Source organism: Homalodisca vitripennis, chromosome 1, assembly GCF_021130785.1.
Source record: "Homalodisca vitripennis isolate AUS2020 chromosome 1, UT_GWSS_2.1, whole genome shotgun sequence".
Lineage (NCBI taxonomy): Eukaryota > Metazoa > Arthropoda > Insecta > Hemiptera > Cicadellidae > Homalodisca > Homalodisca vitripennis.
Window position 1 is genome coordinate 226908691 of NC_060207.1, and position 26938 is coordinate 226935628.

General features: G+C 35.3%; 1 protein-coding gene across 6 annotated transcripts in view; it reads left to right on the forward strand.

The window, feature by feature from the left end:
• The window catches only part of LOC124353117 (early growth response protein 1-B), a 310807-nt gene extending 292208 nt beyond the window's left edge, over positions 1-18599 (forward strand). For 3 of the 6 annotated variants that reach the window (XM_046802955.1, XM_046802958.1, XM_046802953.1), the window contains 3 exons: positions 10428-10769; positions 13834-13914; positions 16179-18599. In XM_046802955.1, coding sequence (XP_046658911.1) covers positions 10460-10769; positions 13834-13914; positions 16179-17479 — 1692 coding nt within the window. In that variant the 5' untranslated portion in view covers positions 10428-10459 and the 3' untranslated portion in view covers positions 17480-18599. Of the gene's footprint in view, positions 1-3568; positions 3726-9526; positions 9805-10427; positions 10770-13833; positions 13915-16178 lie in introns of those variants that run through there. The other 3 variants (XM_046802956.1, XM_046802957.1, XM_046802954.1) reach the window with 3 other exon arrangements.
• Positions 18600-26938: the final 8339 nt, after the last annotated feature.

The window sequence follows — 26938 nt, forward strand, 5'->3', positions numbered from 1 at the left end:
GATAAATAACGCTTACTTCTACCATGACCTAAACAGCTCTAGAAGTTTGTTTTTATAAGCAGTACATAACGACAATAAAACTGTGTTAAATTTTAATCCCTACGGAGAAAAGATACTTTGTCTTTCGAGGCAGTAAAATAAACTTTTCCTTGTTCAGTAGGAGTAAATAGCTTCTTCGCTTGCAAATGGAGAACCCCCTTTACGCATTTCAATAACTTAAAACTTCCCTTGTTAACGCCTACTTCACAACAGAACTAGGATAATAGTTAAGTTTGCATGTTTTAGTTAGAGCTATTGCGAATACGTGTATAATAATGTCAGTACGTTATTAATAAAATTCCTAATCATATTTTACTGCGTCAGGTAGGAGCGTGTTTTACGCACGCATTGCACATTACGCTAAATACGCAGGTCAATTTTCACGATTGGTGATAAGGGTTATCAATGGTATAAAGCCAGTTTCAACAGGAATTGGATATCGACACGTATTTGACGTCAAGCCTTTTATAATGCTATTCACCACCAAAATGCTTTTGTTGACAATTATTAAAGCCTGTACAAAAAATTTTGAGATTCTAACCCGAAAACCTAATTTCTGGCACACCCTGTAAATATCTGACAAATATTGTTAATGGGTTCCCTATATGTGATTTAGGTGGGTTCCATTTTGTATCTTCATTGTAGCTCCATCATTCTTCCTATTATTTTTATAGGACACCTTAGCTGAATCACCCCAAATTCCCAGAACTTGGCCTCAAATCTGAAACATAGACACGTCACTATCAAAGCCAGCATTTCATACATATTCTGTTTGTTTTGGAATATGAGAGCACCATTTAGATTCTAATACAAACCATAACCTCCAATTCATAAAATTTTATACAATTTAATTTCTTAAATATAGTATTTTTTATATTTGAAAACATTATTATGTCTAGATATAAATATTTTTATGGTGTAATAATCAATGAAACATATAAAAATACAATAATAAAGGCAGCCCAGACCTTAATCGTATTTTGAGGAATGTACAAGAGCAAATTAAAGCTCATCGTTCAACACAGTTTATTTATTTTATCAAGAGTTAATTGAACAATCGTTCAATTCTGACCTTCTTATCTCTGAATCACCCAGTAGCGTGCTTCTCTGAGTTAAAGAGTAGGTCCAGAGAGCGCGCCACTTATCATTTTGCCTCCAGATCACAAATCTCTTTCACAGAATATTAGTTTCAGTGAAATTCTTCTTATGTTATTGGTATGCATAGTATTATTACTGTTCTAATACAAGTTCTGGTTGAATATAAAATAAATAAACTACTAGTATTTTTAAATCTTATCCATGTTCCCATCTTTTAATGTATTTAGAATTATCAAAACTTTAAGTACTCGTATGGCTGAAATGACAAAATTAGGATAACAGAATTTCGGACATTTGCCATCGTTAAAGGTTATAAAAGTGTAACACAACGTTTCGAAGACTGGAATCTATGCTCTTCGTCAGGTGGGTAATGTTTAGACACAAAGAAACAAATAACGAACAGAAAGAAGTAACGAAGGGAAAGAAAAGGGTTCAAACATACCCAAAAGCTGTTTGGAGTCCAGTCCAGGCGTTGTCACTGCACAGGATGCAAGTCACGAGCACAAATCACAAGTACGAGGATCACAATCACACATCACACCAGCACAGGGTAAAGTGGGATACTAACAAGAATTGCGTTGTCGGCTCTTTCATCGGCACCGCGTAGTGAAACATTGGTGTCAACCAATCCTTGAAACGTTGTGTTATACCTTTTATAACCTATAACGATGGCAAATATCCGAAATCTTGTTATCCTTCAATCGTCAATAACAAATTTTAAACTGAGGACAAAATTAGGTTACTTGAAAACAAATTAGGTATGTTAAGGCAACTCTGAAATGAATAACTACAGCGATATTGCTCTAATGCGTAGTTTCAGATTAGTTCAGCGAGAGCGTACCGGATTGCTAACTGAAGGCTTACGTAGTACAATGGGAAGACTTCATTTAGGTGTCCCCAGTGCCACCTGAACGGTCGAAGACTATTGCGCTGTATGGGTTGTCAAGATTTTTAAATATATCTTAATGGTAACATTGACCTTTCCAGGGTCATTTCGGAGCATAATCAGGAGTTCTATAGTTCTTAATACAAAAAAATAGTTCCAAGTCAAAAATCACAAAATTTCAAAATTCATTGCATTGAAATTGCATAGATACTGAAGAATTATGATTAGAATGATTCACAGGTCAGTTAAACCTTTTTGGGTGTGAAACGTCCGAAGTTGGAATGACTCCACATGCATTAAATGGTCAGAAGAATCGGTCTGGAGTGGACAGGTGCCATAGAATTGCAGATCCAAATTTTGACTGATTTATTCGAGGCAGTTCAATCGTTTATTCGTCAAATGTAGAAAGAAGTTGGTAGGAAATATTCCTCATTTTTTATTTCATTTCCAGAACTGCGGTTGGTAATTATTTCTTTATGAAATACAGCTTTTTTTAAAAGGTGCTTAACATTGACTTTTACTTTGTTCTGCAGTTGTAAAATTCTCAAATTCTAAAACAACAAATACAAGAGATAGATTGTTGTGAATACGTATACATAATGTTGAAATGTATTTATAATGAAAACTGACGCGAAATAGATTTTGAAACTATCCGCCACACTCAGATTATTCACATTTTTAATTAGAATCGTGGATTGAATACTCCAGACGTCTTTAGTTAGCTTTTGAATTTAAAATCATCAATGAAGATTCCTGATGTCTTCAGGTGAAACTTGAAATCATCAATGATTTCACTCCTGGTGCCTTTACTTACAGTTTTAGAATTTGAAATCATCAATGAAGATTTCTTACGTCTTTAATTAGAGTTTTGGAATTTGACATTATCAAATGAAGACTCTTGGCGTCTTTACTTAGAGTTTTGGAATTTGAAATCTTCAATGAAGATTTATGATGTCTTTACTTAGTGTTTTGGAATTTGAAATCTTCCCTGAAGACTCTTGACGTCTTTACTTAGAGTTTCGGAATTTGTAATAATCAATGCAGACTTCTTACGTATAAACTAGTAATTTGGAATTTGAAATCATCACTGAAGACTCTTGACGTCTTTAATTAGAGTTTCGGAATTTATAGTAATCAATGCAGACTTCTGACGTCTAAATTAGTAATTTGGAATTTGAAATTATCACTACAGTCTTCTATGAAACTTCAGAACTATGAAATTTGACACGGTAAGTGCAGACTCTGCAGATCCGAGACCTGTTGTTTCCACACAATGAACTGATACCGATGGTCGGATCGAGCGGGAACCTGACGCAGATTGTCTGACGACTATTGCTATTGCTTGATGGGGTTATCGCTGCGTGCAACGTTCGATTGATTAAACACGTATCGATACCGAAGCGTGACGTAGAGCTACCTCTGGCAGCACGTCACCAGCTCTCGTCACAGACTCAGTCTTCTGCAGCAGACGGTCGTGAGCGGCCGCTGGGACACATGGTAGGTCTGCGATGTCCTCAGGATCTCTTCACCGATGCTGTTCGTGAGTGGTTCTCTTCTACCTCTTGTGTCGCTTTCTGTGGTGTCGCTCCGAGTGATATCAAGCTATTTGTTTATTTGTTGTGAAGTGAAGTGTGAAGTTAGTGGTGTTACGGTTGTTCACATTGGTGGCACGTGTTGTCTTCTGCCGCACCAAAGGCTACAGGTCAATATAAGGACAGTTTAATTTACTGATGTTTTATATTTCATTATCTTTAATTTTCTCAGGTCCCTCTCAAGGTCAACATCAATATACCGCAATATACCTCGCCATCAGGTGAGAACAGGAACCAGCACAGAATGGCTAGGTTACGAAAAAAAGTATGGCTTGTAAACAAAACAAAATATTTAAGTTGAAATTTTGATTGAGTTGCTAATACACTATACGATCCCATTACAAAAGTACGAACTTTTCTATGTGTTATTGACGATTTTCGGGTTCCAAACTGCCAATGTGAGACATCAAAAATTATTAAACATTAAAATATAGTGATCACTTTTTTTACATTTATACCAACAATTACTCAAAGTTTTAAGAGTGAAAATATCTTATATTTTATCTAGTGGGAATTCAAACACTTCTACGTACTTATTTTTGTCGTAGAAATATTAGGTAGTTTTAAAGATATGACATCCAAACACTTTTAAGGTTGTCTTGTATGGTGTACTTTTTTATAGTTTAAACGATGAAATAAATTGTTTTGTAATATTTAAGAGAAACTGAACTTTTGTGAGTTGAGTGTTAGTAATTAATTTAAAATTATATATCTCCAAAATTTCTTCTACTACCCAAAATAATGGTGTACAAATTTTTACCGCTTAACATTGTTATAATGGAGTACAAATCAAGGTCGTTTCACTACAGCTAGCTCTTAAGACCTTGAGCAGTTTTTGGAAAAATTAATCAACATTTATTACTAAATTTGTATATTTATTTTTGTTTGATCGGTTCAAAACGAAAATCGCCATTAACAAATACTAGCATTGTTAAGGGGTCCTCTAGGATGTTACCAATTTAAACAAAATTTTCTAGAAAACATCTTGTTTTATTTACAGTAAGTAGATTTTTTGTAAGAGCGTCGAATATAGGAAAAAACTAAAGAGCTCTTTTGGGTACGTACTAAACCTGTCAAATGAAACATCTTCTATAACTCTACGACTAAAAGTAAGGTCGTAAATGTATTTAAAGTTTCTGAATCACTCACTGCATATTGTAAATTACACCGATTCCTACAATAACTTCGATTTTGTACGGAAAATATTTTAGCAATGTTTTAATAGTTATAACTACCGTTTTACCTTAATCGCTAGTAAGAAAAACATCGTATTTGTAAACTTACTGAGTAAGATAAACTTTAATTTCTAATTAATGGTAAAAAATTGGAATAAAGTACGTATTCAAACAAAAGAATGGTAATGAATAATTTTGTAAAACACAAGAGATAATTATTTTTTAAACCCAAAGTAAATTTACAACGTCCCGTTTAAATACTAGATGGAAACTAATACTCAGGATAGTGTTCGTTATTATTCTAAATCCATGTAAATCAAATAACAAACAGTAATAAAATATATGAGTTAATTTATAGTTTTAAAAAATGTATAGAAACAACACACACACAAATAATCGGCAATAAAAACTTATTCAAACATATGAGAATCAAAATTGAATTAAAACTTTTATTGCTCTATGGATTACTCCCTTCTGTCCAACGGTGCAGTGTAGCGGGTACAACGGTTATCGCAAGATAACCAGATCAAGGTACGTCGAGCGTGGCTGCTGCTTGGATGGGTGACTGCGGGCGATCCTGTCCTTGCAAGCAGTCAGCCTGCCCAGCCATTCATTGGTGGTGGTTCGGAAGTCACCTTTAAGCCGTTGGTCCCCAGGTTAAGTTTTAAAGAGGGCTTCTTAGCCCTAACTTCGCCTGCTAAAATAAAACATATTTACTTACTTTACCACACATTTCAAACTCAAGCATTCCAATAGGTGTAAAAGTTTTCAGTGAGCCTTTCTTGAAATCTTTTTAACTCAAAGTTTAATTAATAAGTTACAATAATATTTCCAGACCCAAAGTGAACGATGTAATGAGTTGGATTATGTACTTAGTGTATTTAGGTGAAAAGCACCAAAAGCAAAGGCCCTTTAATGTATAAACTCACATTAAAAATATTGCTAAGAGTCACTTCACAGGCTCTTCATTGTAATCTAAAATTTTGGTTCATTTACATACATTGACAAAACTGCCCGTCTTTAGTTTATTAATAACTAGCGGGCCCGGCGCGCTTTGCTGCGCATTTCAATAATTTTTTGCAAAAGTTGCCCGCGGCTTCGCACGCAATTTCCCGTTGAAAACAGTACACTATATTCACTTATTCTTTTTCTATCACATTCTAAACATTGCTGAGATAATTGATAGTCGTTCCATCGTGAGCCTCTTGGGCGTATTATGAAGGTATGTACCATATTCCTGCCTCTATCTAGCTGTTACCCACGGCTTCGCACGCAAATCTTAAGAACCGAAGTCCTTATATTACTTAGTAAATTTTTTTTTTACTATAATAAATTTTAGATTAAATTAGTTATATCTCCGATGCCACGATTGAGCTTGCTTTGTTGTCTCGATCGAGAGAATATGTACACACGGAGTTTTGAGAACCATACTTCTGTCAAAAAAAAACAACTAAGGTTGATTTTATAACATTCTTTATATTTGTAGCCAACGTAAGATAGTAATTATGATATCTGCATTACTCTTCTGATCAAGCATGAGCATGGTTTATATTAAATAAACATTGCAGTTAAAGGTGAATTTTTACGTCAAATTTGAATTGTATTATCTGGATAGTAAAGTCTATGTTTAACAGTGATTGCAAAAACAGTTTAAACAAAATTTGTCGTTTCTCTTAAGCTTACTCTATGCTTTAAAACTATAAGTGTAATATATGTTTACAAAGAACAGCTGATTAAAAATTTGAAAAGACGTTAACATATGTTTGCTGCAATGCATTTCTTATGGGTATTTCTGTAACCAGTGGGGCGGAATCCTGAATCGGGAAAGGGATGGGCATAGCTTATAAACCTTCTCCGTGGAAAAATACATATACGTACAAATTTTCATCATGATCGGTCCAATAGTTCACGATTCCATAAAGGACAAACATACAAACATTCATTTTTATATATATAGATGTCCCGCACGAGTATAATTTGGATGGCTGTGGACATATAAGTTTAATTTTATTTATTCGTAATTCATAACATTGTTACTTTTAATACAAGGGTTAATTCAGGGGTAGTTGAAACCTGATATTTTTACCATTTTTAATGTAAAAATAATAAAAACTAATCAACAGCCAAGTATTGTTTTCTTATTAATAAATAATAAATAAATAATAAATAATATAATAATATTGCAAAAACATTTTTTTTATCAATATTTTTATCACTTTATTTTCTGTATGCCATGCATTAATCGTTTAAATCATGCTAATTGATTTAAATGTAATTAAATTTTACAATTATCTAATTAGCTGTCTGAAAGTGACTGAACTTTTGGACCGCGCGGCGTGGCACTGCCATTATTTTGGTATTTTACACTGGCATTTTATGGTTGGCCATTTAAAATATTTTTAGTTCTCATTAGTCTGGTCTTAAAAAAATAACATCGATAAATCCAATTTTCCACGAATAATTGCTGCTACAGTTACACAGACTACGGCTTTTTTTGCTTTTAATTTAATTTAGATAACAACTTTATTCACATTACAAAAGCTCAAACAGCAACTAATGATTGCAGTAAAATCACAATGACAATCAATTCCACTTGATGATTCCGAATAGACCTCTCAAACAGACAAGTTGACCTTTCCTTAATGTCACATGTAAATATTCGTTTTGCTCGGACGTCTGTTAAAATGTCGCCATTCGTTTTTACAACTATTGTTGTGTGAGTGTGTGAAACAGATCACAAAAAAGAGTTATTATGTAGGCTACATGTAACATGTTAAAGACGATGTTTTGTGTAAACTTCATTGTAACTGTTAAATACATGATTTTCCTGGAATCCAAAACAATAGAACAAATTATAAACATTTTTCTCGGTTTATATTTGGAAATCGTAGTCTTTTCAATTTTGGCACCTTTTTAAACCCTTTGATAGTTTTCAAGGATTTAATTTGTTTTACGATACGGTTGGCCTAATTGCATTTCAGTATCATGAAAACCACGTGAAAAGTAAATGAATGAATCCATTTCTTTTTAAACCAATTAAAAAAGCCTAACAAATCCAGTTCTTTGTGTTTTAAGGCGTGTTTTAACGTACTTTTTACTGGAATGACAAGGGTCACGTCTCCTTTGTTAATTTATTGGCAAATTTAAATATTTGCCGGAAGCAATATCACGTCTTCATTATATTTGTGACATAAAAATTCAAATGTATTGTTATAAATCTGCGTGATTGTAATCTATACCCTATAAATATGCTCGATATAGAAAAATGTGTACTACAATCAATTTCTTATTGCAAACTAATGCAGGTTTAATTTGTTACAAACCAGTTTTAGGTTTATAAATTGTACGTATTTAATTTTTGCAATGTCTCGAGCTGATTATTTATGCAGATAATGTAGTTTGGGGTAGGCCAAAGTTTTAAATGGGAACCCCTTGCAAGTGAAATATTATTTTAAAGGCATTACAAAAAGAAGAAGAATGGCAAAAACTAGAAGTCTCTTACGTTACTCTTTAAATTTTTTGGGCAAATTAAAGTTTGCATTGTTTTATAAAACTCCATTTAATTGTAAATATTTTGTAATGAAAAAGTAGTAAAAATTTTGAAATCTCACCTCAAATTCACTCAGATGAGATGCTCGATATGACTACCATGTACTCTTGACAAAAATAAACACTTGGATTCAAAACTTTGACTAACTACCCATTTAGGAGGGGGGGAGATTTTTATACGTAAAAAAACTCCTCAATTGGTCATATACACATCCCTCAAAATAAATCACTCCATCACTATTCATAAGAAAGTTAATAGGAGAGACACCCGGTATATATGTACCGGTGTATGGTGGAAAATTACATATGTACGTACGCAAATTCATATGTATATATATATATATATATATATATATATATATATATATATATACATGTGAATTTTCTTCGTATAGAAATATTGGTAAACTCTTTATAAATTTTCGTACGTCTCCGCGTACTACTTCAGACGTAACATTGTATAAATATTTACAAACTTGAAGTATTAAATTAACTAAAAATGAATAAGAAAAATAACTGTAATTGAATAATAAACAGTGAAAAAAACACATCACAGCTAATGTTTCATCACTTTTAAATTGACTAGAAATAAACAAGAAAAATGAACTGTTATTGAATAATAAACAGTGAAAAATACCTCGCAGCTGATGTTTCATCACATTTTGAAAAATTAAAGATTACTCACGTAAAGGAAATTTTTATGTTTATATAATAAGTTGGTGAGCAGTTTCACTTCTTTTCAAATTAAATCTATTTTTATTTTCATTAGTATGTAATGCAACATTATTGATGCTTTTAAATTTTTATCAGTTTTAAATTTTGTCCTGATTATGTTCCCTAGTTTGTACAACGAGATGCTTGTACATATGTGCATATATATACAACGCAAAAAATATATATAATAATTTTGTTTATTTTTACCTTATACATGTTCGTTGTACGTGTGTTATACAATTCACAGACATCGTATTTCCAAAAGGCCAAATTTATCACGGTAGCGGTCTTTATTACCATTTCCCGTTGTATTATTAGTGATGACTTGTACCGCAGTAGTCGCTAGCCGTAGCGCGGTCGTCCGTGTTTACGCTCTCAGATGTTTGTTTGTGACGCCCGCTATGGTACGGCCCACGGAATCGCTGAGGCTATATATACCGATCTATTCGAGACGATGTCAGGCCGGAATTAGCTCTGCGACTCGGCGCGGTGGTGGTGGTGGCAACGCCGCGCCTGTCACGCTGAAGGAATGCCTGCTGGCGAGCGGCCCGCGCCGCGACGCCCTCCCTTACATAACGCCGCCGTCACCTCCGCTATTTTCGGCAAATTTGTAACTTTTTTAATTAGCAGCACACTCAGTCAGCTGGGGCTATTTGTGACCGGAGCGGCGCAATTGCGACCGCACCACGTCGTCGAGTGACAGTGTTCACGAACACTGGTATTAAACATGCAGACCATTTGCGACCCATTAGTAAGTATAAAACAGAACAGACGCTTTCGAAACGTATTCGACTTAACGTCTTATAAAATCACTACAACGTTTTTATACTATGCGTAATTTCGGTTGAAATGTTCAAAGATCGAGTTAAGATTTTAAACAGTATTTCTAAAAGGGGTTTGCGTGAATTTTTGTGTCCGTGCACAATTTTATCAGTCTAAAAGTAAAAAAAGTAAGTGTGTCGATTGTTACTGAAGATAAATGTATCAACAGAGGTGAATCACTTAAAATGTATTAAATTTTTAGACTATTTAAAATGTTTTCTTAGTAGGGGTGATTTTTTAGATTTACCAGCGAAAATACTTAGAGTGTTATCGCAAGTGATGTACCTTATAAGGGTGGCGGGCGCCGCGGCGCGGTCGATACTACGTCACTGTGACGTCACAGTGACGTGCCGCTGGAGGGGGAGGGGGGCCCGGCGCGCGCCTATTGGCTGCAGCGCGACTTCCAAATATGGGACAGACGCTTCATTCATAAAGTTGTGTAGACTCGCCGCGCGCCCAGTAGGAGACTGGTAGTGGTCGCGAGTGTAGTGCGTGTGTGCGCGGGACAGTCGTCCCTGACTTCGAGCTCACAATCCTCTGTCTTGTCCTCAGGCGCGCCCAGCCCGCCAGATCCTACGGCGACCATGATCATGGACGGCCTAGAGACACTCGCTCCCCACAGCTCTCACAGCTTCTTACTGACGGAGACCGCCGCCGCCGCGGCCCACCACTTCAACGTCCTCAGCTTCGACACCTGTCTGTACCCGCGGGGGCTGGTCACAGGTGGAGACCCCGGCGGCAGTCCCACCCCCGCCTCGGGCCCCGCCACAGACCTCTCCGAGGCCCAGGACCCCGAGCCCCCGCCCGGAGACCTCAACACCCCCGTCACCACCTCTGGCGACGGCCCCTCCTTCTTCGGCCCGTCGACCGTCGTCGAACCCCCTCCCATTACAGGTCAGTCAACCCTCTGACAGTGCAATATGGATTACATTAGTGTACGTTGCATTAATCAGAAAGCAAACAAACCATAAAGAACGTAAAGCAAACTTAACTTATGTTCTCTGATGAAATCAGTATATTTATTCGACACGAATCAGTAAAATAATAGTCCTACCTTACAACCTTTTGAAAATTAATAAAACAATTTCATCCCTTCCGAAACGGAAATGTAAATCTCATCAAACTACAATTCTTGGCCGAGATTCAAATCCCACCAGAAACGGTAATTAAATAGAATTGATTTGTCCGTTTCCTTCAACTGTTATAGCCTCCATTCATGATGGTCAGGTTCAATGAGGGTGGGTGGGGTGGTGCTGTCAGGGTGACATGCGCATTTCGCGCGCCCTCGCCGGCAGACCAAATGTCATTCCCATAGCAACCCTTATGACAATCAATAGCCTGTTGCTCAGTCTACTAAGTAAAGTTATACTGCGATAGGCCTATGGTTTGCCTAACGGATTCGGTTGTCGCCATGGATAAGTTAATAGGTGGTCGGTATCAGATCTTTGGAATTATGCACAGCTGACTTGCATAATTCGAACTCTATGTCTTTAAAAATTGGCTTTGGATGTTTACACTCTTTCTGGACTCCTTGTCTCTTAGGTTCGCAAAGGCTCGGAGTATTACTTCGATTACTTCGCCTTATCTCCGCTCCTATCTTCTAAACTCTGAGCATTGTCTACTTCTCTTATTGTGAAGTAATAACTGTAATTAATCACGGTATTATTTCAACCTGCGATCGGGTTTTGTTGTATTTCGAGACAATAGGATACGCGTTTGGACGATGTTTTAGAAGCATGACACGGTCTAGACTTCCATCGACTTCTCGAAAACATTTATTCTGTTTGAACTAAGCTGGTGCATGAGCAGTTTGATTGAAATATGCATGAAACATTTATCCCCGATCTACTTCATGTTGATGTGAAAGCATGTAATGTTGAATATAGTTTAGATTTTTACGCGAAATTTCAAGACTGTTAGTTTCGATTACAAGTACAATTTTACATAAACTTCAATTTATTTTCCTATTGGTACACGATAATGAATAATTATTCCGTAAAAAAACCTCGGTATCGGTAAATTTATTTAATATTATGTTTAAAAATAAAATTAATTAACTACACACTAAATTTGTACATTAAATTGTGCTTTAAATTTATTTATTATACATAACTACGCACATGCATTGCTAAACATTTTATTAAAATTTCAAAAAATTTTTTCTGTGTTCGAAAACATAACGGTTTAGTATTTTATCCACATTTTACATATTTAAGATTAAATTAAAGTCTGTAACATTAATAGTGTGTTGAATTATGACCTATCACAAATTTTGTTCTAAAAAGATATAAGTTAATTCGTGAAAAAGTCACTGAATAATATTTTTTCAAAGTTAGATCTTTATTGCACAACTTTCTTCCTAATTTTATTTCAAATATGTGTTATTAATTTGAAATGTTACATAAAATTCTCATTTATTTTGTAAAAATAACCAGTTAGATACTTTCTAAAAATATTTATATTGTAAATGATTAAAATTTATATAAATTTCTTCTATTATAAATAAATAGGCCTATCAATTTCTTAATAATACTACAAAATATTTAGAAGTAACATTCTGAAATGTCGCTTCAATTAAATAGTATATATGTACTTCCATAATTTGTTATTTAAAAAATATTTACTTTAAAAAATTATGATAGAGCTTGAATTGTAAGGTTTTCTGTCCTTTTGGGTTCGCATTTAAAACGATGGAAGTGTCTATTTTTTTTCTTTAATTATTTCACCTAAGTTAAAATTTAAAAAGTCCCCATTTTTACTGGTATGGATATTTATTTTGTTACAAACATGTTTTTATAAAAAAAATGTTGATATCGTTTGTAAAACACATATGGCGATTATGTTCGTAAATTTTGAACTTAGTAAACCAACTTCTAAGTATCACCTTCTTGAAAATACTGTTTATCTAAAAGTCTTGCAAGTAATAAAGTTAGTACTCTCCTATTTATGTTTGAAACCCGTTTAAAAATCTAAAATATTGCTCAATACTGCTAAAACACTGATTTAATTTAAAGATACGCATACTGAAGAGCTATTATGAATTTTGAGCAGCTTAAGAAGGATAGTATTTTTGTAGAATTTGACATTTAAATTAAAGTTCTTTTATGAATGAAACAGTGCACGAAACCATGAATGAAAGACATGGTAGGATCATGAATGGAAGGTACCACCCCACCCTCCACCCCACCACACCCTCTGACCTTTACCCTACTGCACTCTGGTGCAGTGTCACGCCCCCATAGATGCATGTGCAATCTGATAGCAAGGTCACCTGTAGATCTGTCCATAAGCACTTTTGCTTTCAAAAATGAAAATGACCTTAAATGATTTTCTACTAACATGTAGTAAACATGAACTTTTGACAGAATTATTATCGTGATCCGAGCAAGTGTAAATTAAATGTGTTTGACATTATTTTCTTTGTATTTAGTTTGTTATGGTTCTATATAATTTACGCTTGCAAATATTTTTGATCTATATTTATTCAGAATATCGTAAAATAGTTTTACTAACGTTTTCTTACATTGTAAATATGTTAACACAACAGATGATACTACTGATCATAGTTGAGCCCGCAAAATAAAATTTTAGTGGACGGAAGATCGAATTTTTATAATTAATTAATTAAAAGAAATGTGTTATTTTCACAAATACAATTAGGTGGCGAAATATGATTTATTGTACAGCATAACACAATAGTAAAATTTGGGATTTTTAAAGATATTCGTAGTTATTTATATCCAAAATGTTGAAGCCAAATTAAAACAAATTATTGGGTACATTATTTTAGAATTATTTCAAAATTAGTTTTCATTTCATTTTTAGTTAGCCAATTCTTTTATTAAGTTGACTTTTACTAAAATACATTATGAAAAACAGCGGTAACTAAAATTTATAATGAGTAAGTTGAAATTATAAAATAATTTTGTTTTAAAATTTTTATTTTTTGATTAAACAGATAAGTGGTCGAGCTCAAATCGACCTCCCACGATAGACAACCTACACATCCTGGTGGAGGCATTCTGTTCTACCAATAATTGTAAACACATTATACTACTTCTCCTTACATTAATGTTTATTATTTTATCGTTATTAAGGCATTCTGAGATAAAGCAAATTTGACTTTTTCATTATTTAATAAGATAAAAACACTAAATAGTGTACCTAAAAAAACAAGAAAATAAGAAATACATTCATAGTTGCTTTATCACTAATATTTTCTTATATTGTAAACATTCTTTTTAGTATTTAATATTTTTACAATTACACTATTTATATATCTCGAGGAGGATTCACACTTTACAGTGTTGAATTTTATCGTACAAAATATTCAATCTTTCCGTATAGTGTTTATTATTTAATATAAAACATAGTTTAGCTTGTAACCCCAACAATAAGTACTGTTGGTGTATTGGTGTTGGAATATTCAACACAGTGTATTTTAAAAATATTTAGTTTTCGAGTGGTTTTAGTTCCTTTCTATATTAAATTTCATTTTTAAAGCGATAATGCGATTATACATTTTGTTTAGGCAATTAAAACAACAAAATTATATACTAATTCTAACGAAAAAACACTCACAGAGCATTTTGCGTTGAAAATGAGCCTAAAAATAATATGAAACCATTAAACTTCCATTGACTAATTGTTCTATCAATTTGATATTAGATAATAATATTGTATATAATATAATAAATTGTATATACTGTTATTATAGTATATACAATTTCAATAAAATTTAATCACAGTAATAATAATTACGGAACAATGTAACTCTTATAAAAATAAATCCTTTTCAACATTTCTGTTTTCTATCTGTTATGCCGTATTCAGATACGATTAGATTTGTATATTAAGCAATATGCATTAGCCTACCGAGTTTTTTTTACAATTCTTTATACAATGTTTTTATTTATTTATTTTTATTTTTTGTTATTTGAGACAACAACTTTCCGCAACAAGTTGTTGGAAACGTTTTTAAAGGTGTCACAATTTCTAGTCCTTTACCAAAAGTGTCAGTGTTGTGCCTAATTACGTAAACTAGAGAAGGAACTGCGCGGTCGCGACGCCTAGAAGTTTTTATCAGCTTCAGGACAGGTATGACCTCGTGCTGTCATTGATAACAACTGGAGATAAGAAAGAGAACAAATTTTACGACTTCGTTTTTCCAACCAGTTTGATAACCCGATTCTATTTATTCAAGACATTTGAATACAAACTAACATGCAATTCCGAGAAATCCTGCATAAAATATGCAGCTAGTAAAATAACTGATACTTTTATAACCTCGTTTCTACTCTCTTAGCATCTTTCATTGTTTGCTTTTTGATTAATGGGTGTGTTTGTATTAACTGGTGACACAAAGTTGAGGTTGAAAATATTGTAAATAAGTTACGATCATAGGGGTTCTACTTCCTAAAAAAATATGTGAGTGCACAAATATTATTTACGTAATGTGTTAGCCTAGTCCTGAGTTTTACAATTGTACCAGAATGCTTTTAATTGTTTCAGATGTTATCTTGGAATTTGTTTGAATAGCATGTTTACGTAAATAATTCTTAAATACTTTATTAGTTGTAAAATGGATGCCAGATTATTCTACACTGTAGAGCACAAATAGATTTCTTATTATAAGTAAAATTATAGGATAAAGATTTTATTGGTGTATTTAAAAGAAAATTCCATTTAACTGCGAAAGCGATTTTCCCTACCTTGTATGATAATAAAATAAAACAGTATCGCTCAAATAGATTAAATTCAATTGGAATTACAATCTTTGATAGATTATTAATAAATCTGTTACTTATAAATACTATAATCTGCAGTAAAAATTAATAATAATACATCTAGCAAAATAATGGTTTTATAATAATACAGGCCAAAACCAATTAAGGAACGGTTTCAATGCTTATACATTTTTCTGAAAATCGATAGTTTAATATTTTTTTATAAAAAATAAATAAAATAATATAATTTATTAATGAAAGGAAATAACATATCAAACCAAATATCAAAGATAACTAAGAAATAAATAAAAAAGAAACGAATCAAACAGTCTAAAGTCCGGTCAAGAGTTGGAAGTGTTGATGGTCCAAGAAAACGCAAACTAGGCGTAGCTTGTATTCAAATTGAGAGCAACGGCCCGAACACACCCACAAGTTTTATGTTGCTGCGAGTGTAATGCGAACCGAGGAATTAGCATTGGCATCGCTCCGCCCCGACTAACTAGACACTTCGATCTCCCGCCTTTGTCAGGACATTGTGTTGTGTATCGTCACTGATGTGTCGTGTCTGTCTGTGCAGGGAGTTTGGACCCCGAAGAGCTCTCCGAGCCCAGCAGCCCTACCAAAGGGGAAGACAGTTCCTTGAACCTCCAGCCAAAGCTAGAGAGCCTCTCGAGCCCCGTGTTAGAAGAAGAGGAGGCGAGCAGTGCCAGCAGCATCAGCATGTTCCCCACGGCGGGCAACCCACCCCACGGTTCCACCTCGGGCGGCAAGATCAGCTACAGGGGAGTGTTCACCACCTCGGCCTCCAGCCCCGTCCAGGGCAATTCCGGCCTGGCCCACTCCCCCACCACGGGATCCTCCAACATCAACCACTGGCTACTGCCCAGCCCGGACAAGAACCTGTTCCCCCCGATCTTCGGACTCCTCCAGCAGCAGCAGCCCCAGTCCTCCCCTCACCAGCAGTACCCCTCGGCCTCAGGGAGCCCGGCTTCCGCACCCCACTATGACGACCGGTCCCAGCAGCCCCACGTCGAGTTTCTCGGACTGAGCATAGAGTGTGGTGGCAACCTCTCGCTCAAGCAGCCGCCCTCCTACCCCAGCTGCGGAAGCGACCAGGATCTCATGTACTCGAGGGTCAGCCAGCCGTTGATGCAAGGATCACCCTCCGGCAAGTACCAGTGGCTGGACTCCCCCGACTACGGTGGCGCCTCGTCGATCGTCGTGCCGGGACCCTCCGGACTCGTGCCCAAGCAAGAGCCCGCGTACAGCGGTGTGGCGTGTAGTGCGGTCGGCGACGTGCAATCCCCCGGTGGACAGAACTATGCCGTGCAACTCGCCGAGTACAACCCCTCGACGAGTAAAGGACACGAAATCCTGTCGCAGGTTTACCAACAGTCTCCCATACCTCTGAAACTGGTCCCGGTGAAGCCCAGGAAGTACCCGAACAGACCGAGCAAGACGCCCGTGCACGAGCGCCCCTACGCCTGCCCCGTGGAGAACTGCGACAGGAGGTTCTCGCGGTCCGACGAGCTGACCAGACACATCAGGATCCACACGGGGCAGAAACCTTTCCAGTGCAGGATCTGCATGAGGTCCTTCTCCAGGTCGGACCATTTGACGACGCACATACGCACCCACACGGGGGAAAAGCCGTTCTCGTGCGACGTCTGCGGGAGGAAGTTCGCCAGGAGTGACGAGAAGAAGAGGCACGCCAAGGTACACCTGAAGCAGCGCAGTAAGAAAGACCAGAAGATGGGAGGGATGATGCAGCAGGGCGGCTCACAACACCCGCACCACCTCCACCACCACCCCCACCTGCAACACACGGTGACGTCAGAAGACAGCCTAAACGTGCCCGTGGTGACCACTTCTCTGTGAGCGGACTGCCCCGGCACGGCCGTGTCCGTTGTGATCTTGTCGTGCTAGCGCGAGAGCGCCGGCCACCACTCTGTGATCAGTCTCGCCGGGCGAAGGAAGGAAGATCGTCCCCGTCTCGTCTGTCTACCGCACACGTGCTGAGGCCTTTATCGTGTCGAGATCGCTTTACTCCGCCGAGGCCCTAACGTTTAGTAACAAATCGCTTTAATTAATGTTAAGGGGTCTAGAGAAGGTAGCGCGATGTCGTGTCGACGTCTAGTACCGAGTACATTCCGTAACTTAAGATAAATGTAAGACTTTTAAGTTATTTTTATACTACTAATAAATATTTATCGGATACTGTTGTAAATCGATTATTTATTGTACGTTGGATCTAAGCAAATTCTCTTGTTGTTGCGGTGTTTTACCATTGTTGTCGAGCGAAGAGCACTTAAGGCTGCTAGAGGTACGGACGGATTCTGGCCAGTCACTTGAAATCCGAAATCAGGTGGTCGTCGACATTCCTGGACCTCGCGGGTCCCGCCTTATCCTGATCTCCCGTCTTCCTCTAGTCCCGGTGCGTGCCATAGTCCACCTGTCCACCCTCGCCAGCCTTTGCCGCTCGGGTGGGAGTCAACCACTATAAAAAGAATCGTACAAAGTATTATAGGCCTAAGTACACACAATCGTACTAATATTAATTAAATTAAGTGTAAAGTCTGTACATAGAATGTATCTTCTTTATTCCAAATTCTGTTGACTTTGTAAAAGATGTAGATATTTAACTGGTTACTAATTCTAATTGACTAATTATTATTAATATTACGATTATTGTTGAACAGCACCAGCTGTCTAAAGAGTGACTCTTATTTGTCGTTTTTTACTTTCCTCCCGATACTGCACATGTTTTGTGTTCCTAGAATTGTCAATGTTAAGAGGTCACAGGCCTGCTCAGCCCCACGGGGTCCTCGTTGTTGAGTGTTTCAAACTCCTCTCTACTGTATTTGTATATATTTATACTTCACCCATACTATATAGCTGTGACTGAACTGTTGTGTGGCTGTATTATTGTTTGTTGAATCCAGACGATATCAAATTAACACAGAACAAAGACAAATTTTTAATAAAAGTGTACAAATTATACCGTAGTTCTCATTTTGCCTTTCCCTCATTCTATAATTATCACTAATGAAAACCATGTACTTTAAATAATACAAAATTAGATAAACAAATAATTCCATGTAAAAAGTATCAACATCTTTGTCTAACCATATTGAATACTTGCTAACAGATTAAAATCTCGAAATATTCCAGTTAGTGAGATATTTTAGAGTTAAACATTGTTGACTGTTTGGCCTTATAGTCTGAGAGCCGAGAGCTAATTTGGATTGTATAAACACACGACCTAGTTTTCTTCAAACCGATAGAGGACTTTTATGAAGAATTAAATCGATAGTCAGGCATGCTAGTGTTGGTAGAGGTCAAAATAGAAGTGTTGAATTGTTTTAAATATAAATTTTGCTCAGATTATATAGTAAATATTTTATCTGGTTTTAAAACTTACATGTTCTACGATAGGTTTTGAGCATGTCAACCTGGAGAAATATTATCATAGGAATAATTATAATTTCATAACCTAACTGATCTGTAGTATTCACAGTGCCTCTCTTGGCCAATGGCGCAGTGTAGCGGATACAACGGTTATCGCAAGATAACCGGATCAAGCAATGTCGAACGTGGCTGCTGCTTGGATGGGTGACTGCTGAGCGATCCTGTCCTTGCAAGCAGCCCGCCTGCCCGGCCGTTGGTGGTGGTTCGAAAGTCACTGAAGCCATTGGTCCCCAGGTTAAGTGTTAGAGAGGGCTTCTTAGTCCTAACTTCGCCTAGTAAAATAAAATATTTTTAACCGCCCGCAATAAATTTTAAAATTTAATATATAATCATACAATTAATATTTATGTACGATATAAGTAAATTGACATACGTACTCAACTCAAATTTTAAAAATGGATCTCAACGAAAACATGGCAAGGCGGAGCCTCTAATAATTTTGATCAATAAATGAAATGAAATGGAATGAAACCTTGTTTATGTAACATTTATGTATGCTAAAGTTCAGCATAACATAGTAGTAGTAGTATTTTGTTCTTTTTGTCTTCCTTTAAAACTTTAGTGTGATAAATTGTACTGGATAATTGCTCATACAATCCTGGATTCGTTAAAATTCAGCCATGTTTGGGATAGGTTAAAGGGTAGTTCTGTGCCTATTATCAAATCGTCTTTTTTTACTTTTGCTCTGGGGAAGAAATGGAATTTAAAAGGTAAAATCAAGCATTCAAAGTTGATAACAGAGTGTAGTTTATAACAGAGCATAAATAAATATTAGGGCTATTCTTCCTGCCTTTGGAATTATTCAGTTATGGTGATCGGTGAATATGATAAGGCATGTTCACGTGCCGCTTGTCTCAAGGTCACAATGGACCTTTATCAGTGACTTTTGTCCGACCCTGTTATACCATCAAACTGGTGTCTGTACAAACTTGTACTTTTATAATATTCCACAGGTTTGGCGTGCAAAAACTACCGCACCGCCGAAGCAGGAATCAGGTATGTTGGAAAGAAATAACTACTACACAATAGCGATGAACTTTAGAATTTTAAACTGGTGAAAAAAGAAAATTGAGAATTAAATTTAAGCTATGGGACGATGTGTTCTTTATTTACATCCTTAAGAGCATCTGACCACCTGATATGGTACAAATACAAGAAATGAAAAATCTTTTATTTGCGTAGAAAAGTTAAGGTCACAAGGTCTTCCTTCTTTTCCACGTAGTCTACGTAAATAAACAGAACATCAAAGCTAAGAAATTAAATATCTCTAAGTTAAAAAATTAAATAAATAACATATATTAATCCGAAACAGCCCAGTGTAAGCCATACCGTATGGACTCAGGAACATGTAGATTACTTGCACAGCGAGTTCTTTTCTCACTTCATTATCTGGACTGATATGGGTTAAAAGGTATGGAGAAAATTATTAAATATTTATAATGTGCGTGAAATAATTATATATATATATATATATATGATAACATTTCATATTGTAGCAGGGGTCCTACAAGGCACTGCTTTAAAACCACTTCATCGTTTTCTTCATCTTTTCCAGGACTTTTAATCGGCATAGAATTGTCAAAATGAAGAGTACGAGGACACTGTTTCATTCTCACAAGTACCCAATAGAGGTCATTTTCAGCGCAGAAGATGATCTCTTTAGTTAATAATTCTTGTAGAGATGTTAAATAAACATGCATATAGGGTGTTCACAAAAGGATGTCACAAACTTTTGTGGCTGACAGAACTCATCAAAATGTCATATAAACTCGAGAAATTTTTATTTTAGCCACTAACATATATTGCTATGAAATATTTATTATTAATTTTAAATTAATTCTTATAATAACATGCCTATTCATCAGCGAACACCCTACAAACGTCAACCTACATAGACTATAAGGGTGGACTAAAAAAGTAGGTTACACCTCCGGAATAAGTAAACAAGGTAAGTTAAATTCTCAGTAATGTAAGTTAGTATTATTATACTTATGTGACATACATAATGAAAACCAATGCAAATGAAATTTTAATAACAAAGTGCCTACTCTATTAGTGGCTACCCTGATGTATCCCTTAAGAACATTTGTAAGCCATAATCTCAGTCTATTTACTATCCGTGATTTTATAAGTTGGTAGATGTCTCATTTTAATGATCTCTTTATTCAGTAATATCAGTTTTAATTTTCCCAATATTGGATCAAATTAGTTTGCACCTCTATGTCTTCCAACTAAATTTATTCGTAGCAGGTCTGTAAGCTGAGTTCCTAGGGACGCTACTATTCTAGCTTTTCGTGATTCGGAAGCGCCACAGAACAAGCGGTCACATTGAACGAAAAAACTCAACGACATAAATAATTTTACAGATTTCAACCCTTTTAAAGTCGAGAGTATAGAAAAAATTCGCTCCCGATTATTGGTTATTTGACCAACAGATCCCGAACACCCAGCAGGGATCACTTCTGGCTGGTTTATACCTTCCAGTTGAACCCACCACTGGGCACAGCAAAAACCGATGTGCCACTTCAATCTGGGCAACCTTATGGATGTCCAGTAGCGGCACATCACTAACCGCAAATGTTGAGATTCTGGGATTCATGGGCAATTCTATAGGTCTAGCCTACTGTGGAGAATGGCTGTTGGAGTTGGTGGGGTTTGTTCTCTTACCTCAGAGGCTCTTGTTAACCTCAACAAGGGTGTGCCACCTCCTGCCTACTTTGACTGGAGAGGCTGGTTCACAGCTGGCCTCCCTTCTTCCGGGATGACTTTGAGATGTAGTGCCCTAATTCTTCCTCATGGATCCCGATAGGAGACGGTCCCTACTCCCTAACCTTACCCATCCTGAATATCCTATCACTCCGGAAGCAGCGCAAAGGTCCTTACAGTGCAATTTATAAGCTTCTTGTCCTAAGAGAACAAAAGGAAAAAGAAAAAAATGGGCTGGGATGCCCATTAGTTATACGTATGAATATCGTATAGAAATTTATGGCAAAATACGGACATGAACATTTTAATATTAATATTGCTATATTGATTAAATAGTAAATTAGTATCCACGTATTTTTACTGAGGAAAACAACTTATGCGGGAACTTCCACGCAGAGTTCTAGATTTTGATCATTTTATTAATTGATATTAGCTGGATAAACAATTCAGCTGCTATATATGAGCTTGGAAGTTGTCAATATGGCGGTCTTAAGCTTACCACATTGAAAAAGTATTATTAATTTTAATAATAACTGACAACCTGAAGATCAAATAATGTCAATTTCCATTTTAGGTCAATAAAAACCCATATACTGCTGAAAATATAATGAAAAACTTGATTACTATCTATATTATTAAGATAATTTCTTTATGCTTAATATATGATCAAACAATCCAATAAATGAAAATTTTTCATTTATTGGACTGTTTGATCATATATTAAACATTTAGTTTCCTATAAGAAGAAGCTGGTAACATGTAATTTCTGTATTGTTTTATTGAGGTATCAGTTATCTAAAACTATTATGTTATAAACATATTTAATATCAAAAAATGCTCTTACACTCTAGATGTTCCTTTTGTGAACTTGAAATATATCCGACTAGAAGGCTCTACCCCAAAGCCTTCCAGAGTTCCAATGCAACCTTATGAGTAGTTTTGTTTGGTTTAAAACAGCTAATTTCTAAAACAAGTATTGTTCAGGCAATGAGTTATTCTAAATCCACTATTAACCGTAATATCAGTATCAGCTGGTAAATTTAATCTTATTTATCCTAACTATATTATAAACTCGAAAGTGTCTCTGTTTGTTTTGGAATAAACTATTCAACAAATTGTACTGAAACTTTACATGGACATTCTTACGGTTCCTGGTATGAATATAGGTCTATTCCAATTTCGAAAATTCCTCCGGGCTATGCCCCACTGGTCTTTAAGATAGAAAAAATCCAATTTTGGTCTCTACAGTAGCGAAATATTAATTGAAAGAGCATGTCAAACTTAATAAGCTGCTCTGTGTAAACATTTTTTGTGACAGCACAACCGTATGTTAAATCAATTGATCCTCTATTTTCAATTTGCTTACATTTATAGTGTGTAAATCCTCGAAGGAGGACCGTTAAGGAGTTTTCACGCCGTTTTAGATTTTATCGATTACGTATGTACTCATCTAGGAAATTTCCTAATAAATAACGTAGTCTGTATTTGACTCCAAAAACTGACTTTGAAGCAGTCGGCAAGAGCTCTGCTTGATGAAAGTTCGCAGAACTGTGCTTTGAACTAATTTAGCAATTCCAGCTCTAAATGTTCTAACATATTAAATTAAATTAAATTATATTGTTTAGTGTATAAAGAAACGTAAATAGTGTCGTTGTTAAAAGTGTACTTTTAACTGTACGTGTTAAAGAAATTATTAGATATATAAGACAGAGTTACTATCTAACATTTGCTATAAATTTAAAGACTGTTATAAAACCCATCTTAGTTGCCTTTTGACAGAAGTGGGCTTCCCTGATATGTGCTATATATTATTGATCAGGAATCAAGGCAAAATCAACTATGGAACAAAATATACCAATGCCGGAATAAATTACAACGGACATATATATACCACCACCACCACGCCTTTACCATACTTTCTTATTCGTGGCAAGAAGGCAAAACTCAACATTGGCGTCGTAAATATAATTCACTCGAACCACCAGTGGTCATACACGTGCAAATGTCTACGAAACTGCGTGCGAAGTCGCGGGTAACTGCTAGTTGTATTATATTTATAATTTAAATATTAACATCTGCTATTCATACACACGCTGGTACTCCTTAATGAAACAACTCACTTCATCGAATGGTTTTATTATATTAACTACATGATTCGTCCATTATGTAAAAGTAAATATACAGAGTGTCCCGTAACTCTCTGGATAAAGGTATACCGCGTTATTACCAATTAAAAACATATTTCACTTCATGAACATGGATCTCCGATGCATAGTTTCCCATCTGTCTGTTTCTCAGTTTTTTTATATAAAATTAATATTTTAAAAACTAATAACTTAAATATACCACATTTGGCTCTAATATTTATAATAACTGGTTCAGTGCAGATTTATTGTGACAAGACATGGCCCACATTGTAGTTCTCAGCGAATAGCCAACAATACAAAAACTGAATAAATGTCACAATAAATCTGTTCTAAATCAGCTATTTACAATTCGATTTAAATAACTTTATTGCCATTAGATTTGTGATAAAATACTTGAGAAAAAATTTGTGTTTTTAAGATATGTTAAGTTTTAATGGTCGCCATTTTGAAAATACTATTAAAACACACATATAGATAGCAATAACGTGGTATACCTTTGTCCAAAGAGTTACGCGACACTCTGTATAATAAAAGTAAATAGATTAAATTACAATAACGTATTTTATTTAAAAAACGCGATTTATTAGGCAAACTACATGCTAGTAAATGTTTGCAGTTTTTAGACTTACGCCGTCATAAAAACTTACATTTTTAAAAACACCACAATTTGAGGCATCTACAGGTTTATCTTTTCTAGGTCACACCACGTCAAACTGCTGCTTACACAATTAATTACGCTCTTTAAATATTTCGGCTACGCTTTGGAGCTAACTTTAGCCAAAGCCAAAACTTAAATCTGTTAACGTCTGACTTCAAGTTAGATGTTAGTTATACACAAGTTGTTTTCCAAATGTTTTTCATACACGCACCGACACAAAATATTAAAATTTTAATATTTCATAATTTATTGAGGCCTATATGATTTTATTATCTGAATTTAAAACATATACGTAATTATTTAACTACTAAATCTTAAGTTGTTGACTAGCAACACCCACGCCCTCTTGCTTGCAAACCTCTACACGTTTTCCTTGTTAAGTTATTTACGTCAGGGCTGGTAAAGATCTTACTCTGAAGTATCAAGCACATCTAAAAAGTTGATATTAGGGTAACAAGTTAATTTCAGTTGCTCAGGTTAACATTTGTTTGAATTTAGGTGCCCTTAAACGTCACTTCTAGAATATATTTCAATAATTTAAAAAAATAAAACTGTCAGTAAGAAATCTGGGATAAATAATGGCCAACAAATCTTTAATGGATATTAATTTTCTAGAGATTTAGATTTTGAACATCTCATTAGAATATAATATGTATTACAGGATTAGTGTTTTATTATTAACATCAATTATTTTTAGTATTATAAGTACTATATAATATAGTTAGTAAAATAAGTACCTAATAACTTTAAAAATGACCTGGCTACATGAGCAGTCTAATTCTTATCTAATTCTTTTATACAATTTATCTTGGTTTCAATGATTTAACACAACAGAAATAAAAGCCTCATCCTTAAAAAGTTATTACGTGACCTTAACGTTAAGTTTGGAGAAATGTCCCTTCTCTTTGAAATACACCATACTTCGAAGCAGTTTTCTACACTCAGGTAGTATACACAACAATGTATAGGTTATTTTGTATTATAATAATATCAATATAGGCATCGCATTTTATGTTTTAGATACTTATTTTATCATCAATCGTTCGCATAAGTATTCTTTCGATGACTTGTTCACGTTTTAGAAAGTGTACGTAATACATTAAATTATTACATTATTGTATTGAATTTAATTATTTTCCTGCTATACAATAACTCTTTGTTACACCAATTCATTAAAACTACAACAGCCTGTAAATATTCTGATCCCGAGTACTTCTGATTGCATATCGCAATTTTTCCCACACTAGTTTGGAACACTCTGCAAGCTGTGGTTGAGTAGTGGTCTAATTCTAGCTGTTCCGGCCGCAAGCAGCGAGTTGTACGCTGATAAGTCGTTTATAATTCTTGAGCAATACCATCCAGCAGGGGTCCTACAAGGTACTGCTTTAAAACCACTTCATCGTTTTCTTCATCATTTCCAGGACTTTTAATCGGCATAGAATTGTCAAAATGAAGAGTACGAGGACACTGTTTCATTCTCACAAGTACCCAAAAGAGGTCATTTTCAACGCAGAAGATAGAGCCTAAGGACTTTATGGTTATATAGAAAAATACATTAGGTACCAATGATCAATTTCCGAGTTTTTGCAGACTTTGAAAAGTCCATATTAAAGTGTTTAAGTAGAATATCAGTAGTTTAAGTGAGTATCAGAAGCTAAGTCAAAGAATACAAGTGTTAAATCAGAAAATTTTAGAAATAACTCTTTGTTTGTATATAACAATGGATATGAAATGTTTAGTCAATAAGTCTAGGAACTTTTATTTTCCTTTTGTAAATACCAATCGTTCGAGATAATCAATCCTATATGAAGTTTATATGGTATAAAGATTAGAATGAAAAATCGGATCAAAGCATATTGAATTTGGATATTACTAATAGCCTATGTTCCTTGATAATGTTGAGTTTAGCTCCAGTTCACCTTCCTCTTACGTGCAGCGTCTGAAAGTCTGATGCTGTCGCAAACTTGACTCCTGACATCTGGAGTCATTTCGTCTGAAGGGGTCCAAAAACAGTCGGCGACGACGAAGCTCATAACGAAACCCCCCGCATCGTTTCGACATAAGAGACATCCAGCCTACAAAAAGTAGTGCAATCGAGGTGAAGAGGTATTGTCATTGTCTCATCAAGTACACAACTGAGTGCACTAAGATGTGTTGACTGACACGATCCAAAAGCACGGTGGAGCAACCGAGTTTTCTATACATAACACCCATTATGTGTAATATGTTATATTATTACTAAGTTTGATCAAGAAATTTATCAACATTTTCAACATCAACATTTGATAACATCGCGTTTGCGACTAACAATTTAGCAACACTCTAAGGCATCGCGTTTTCGACTCTAACAATTTAGCA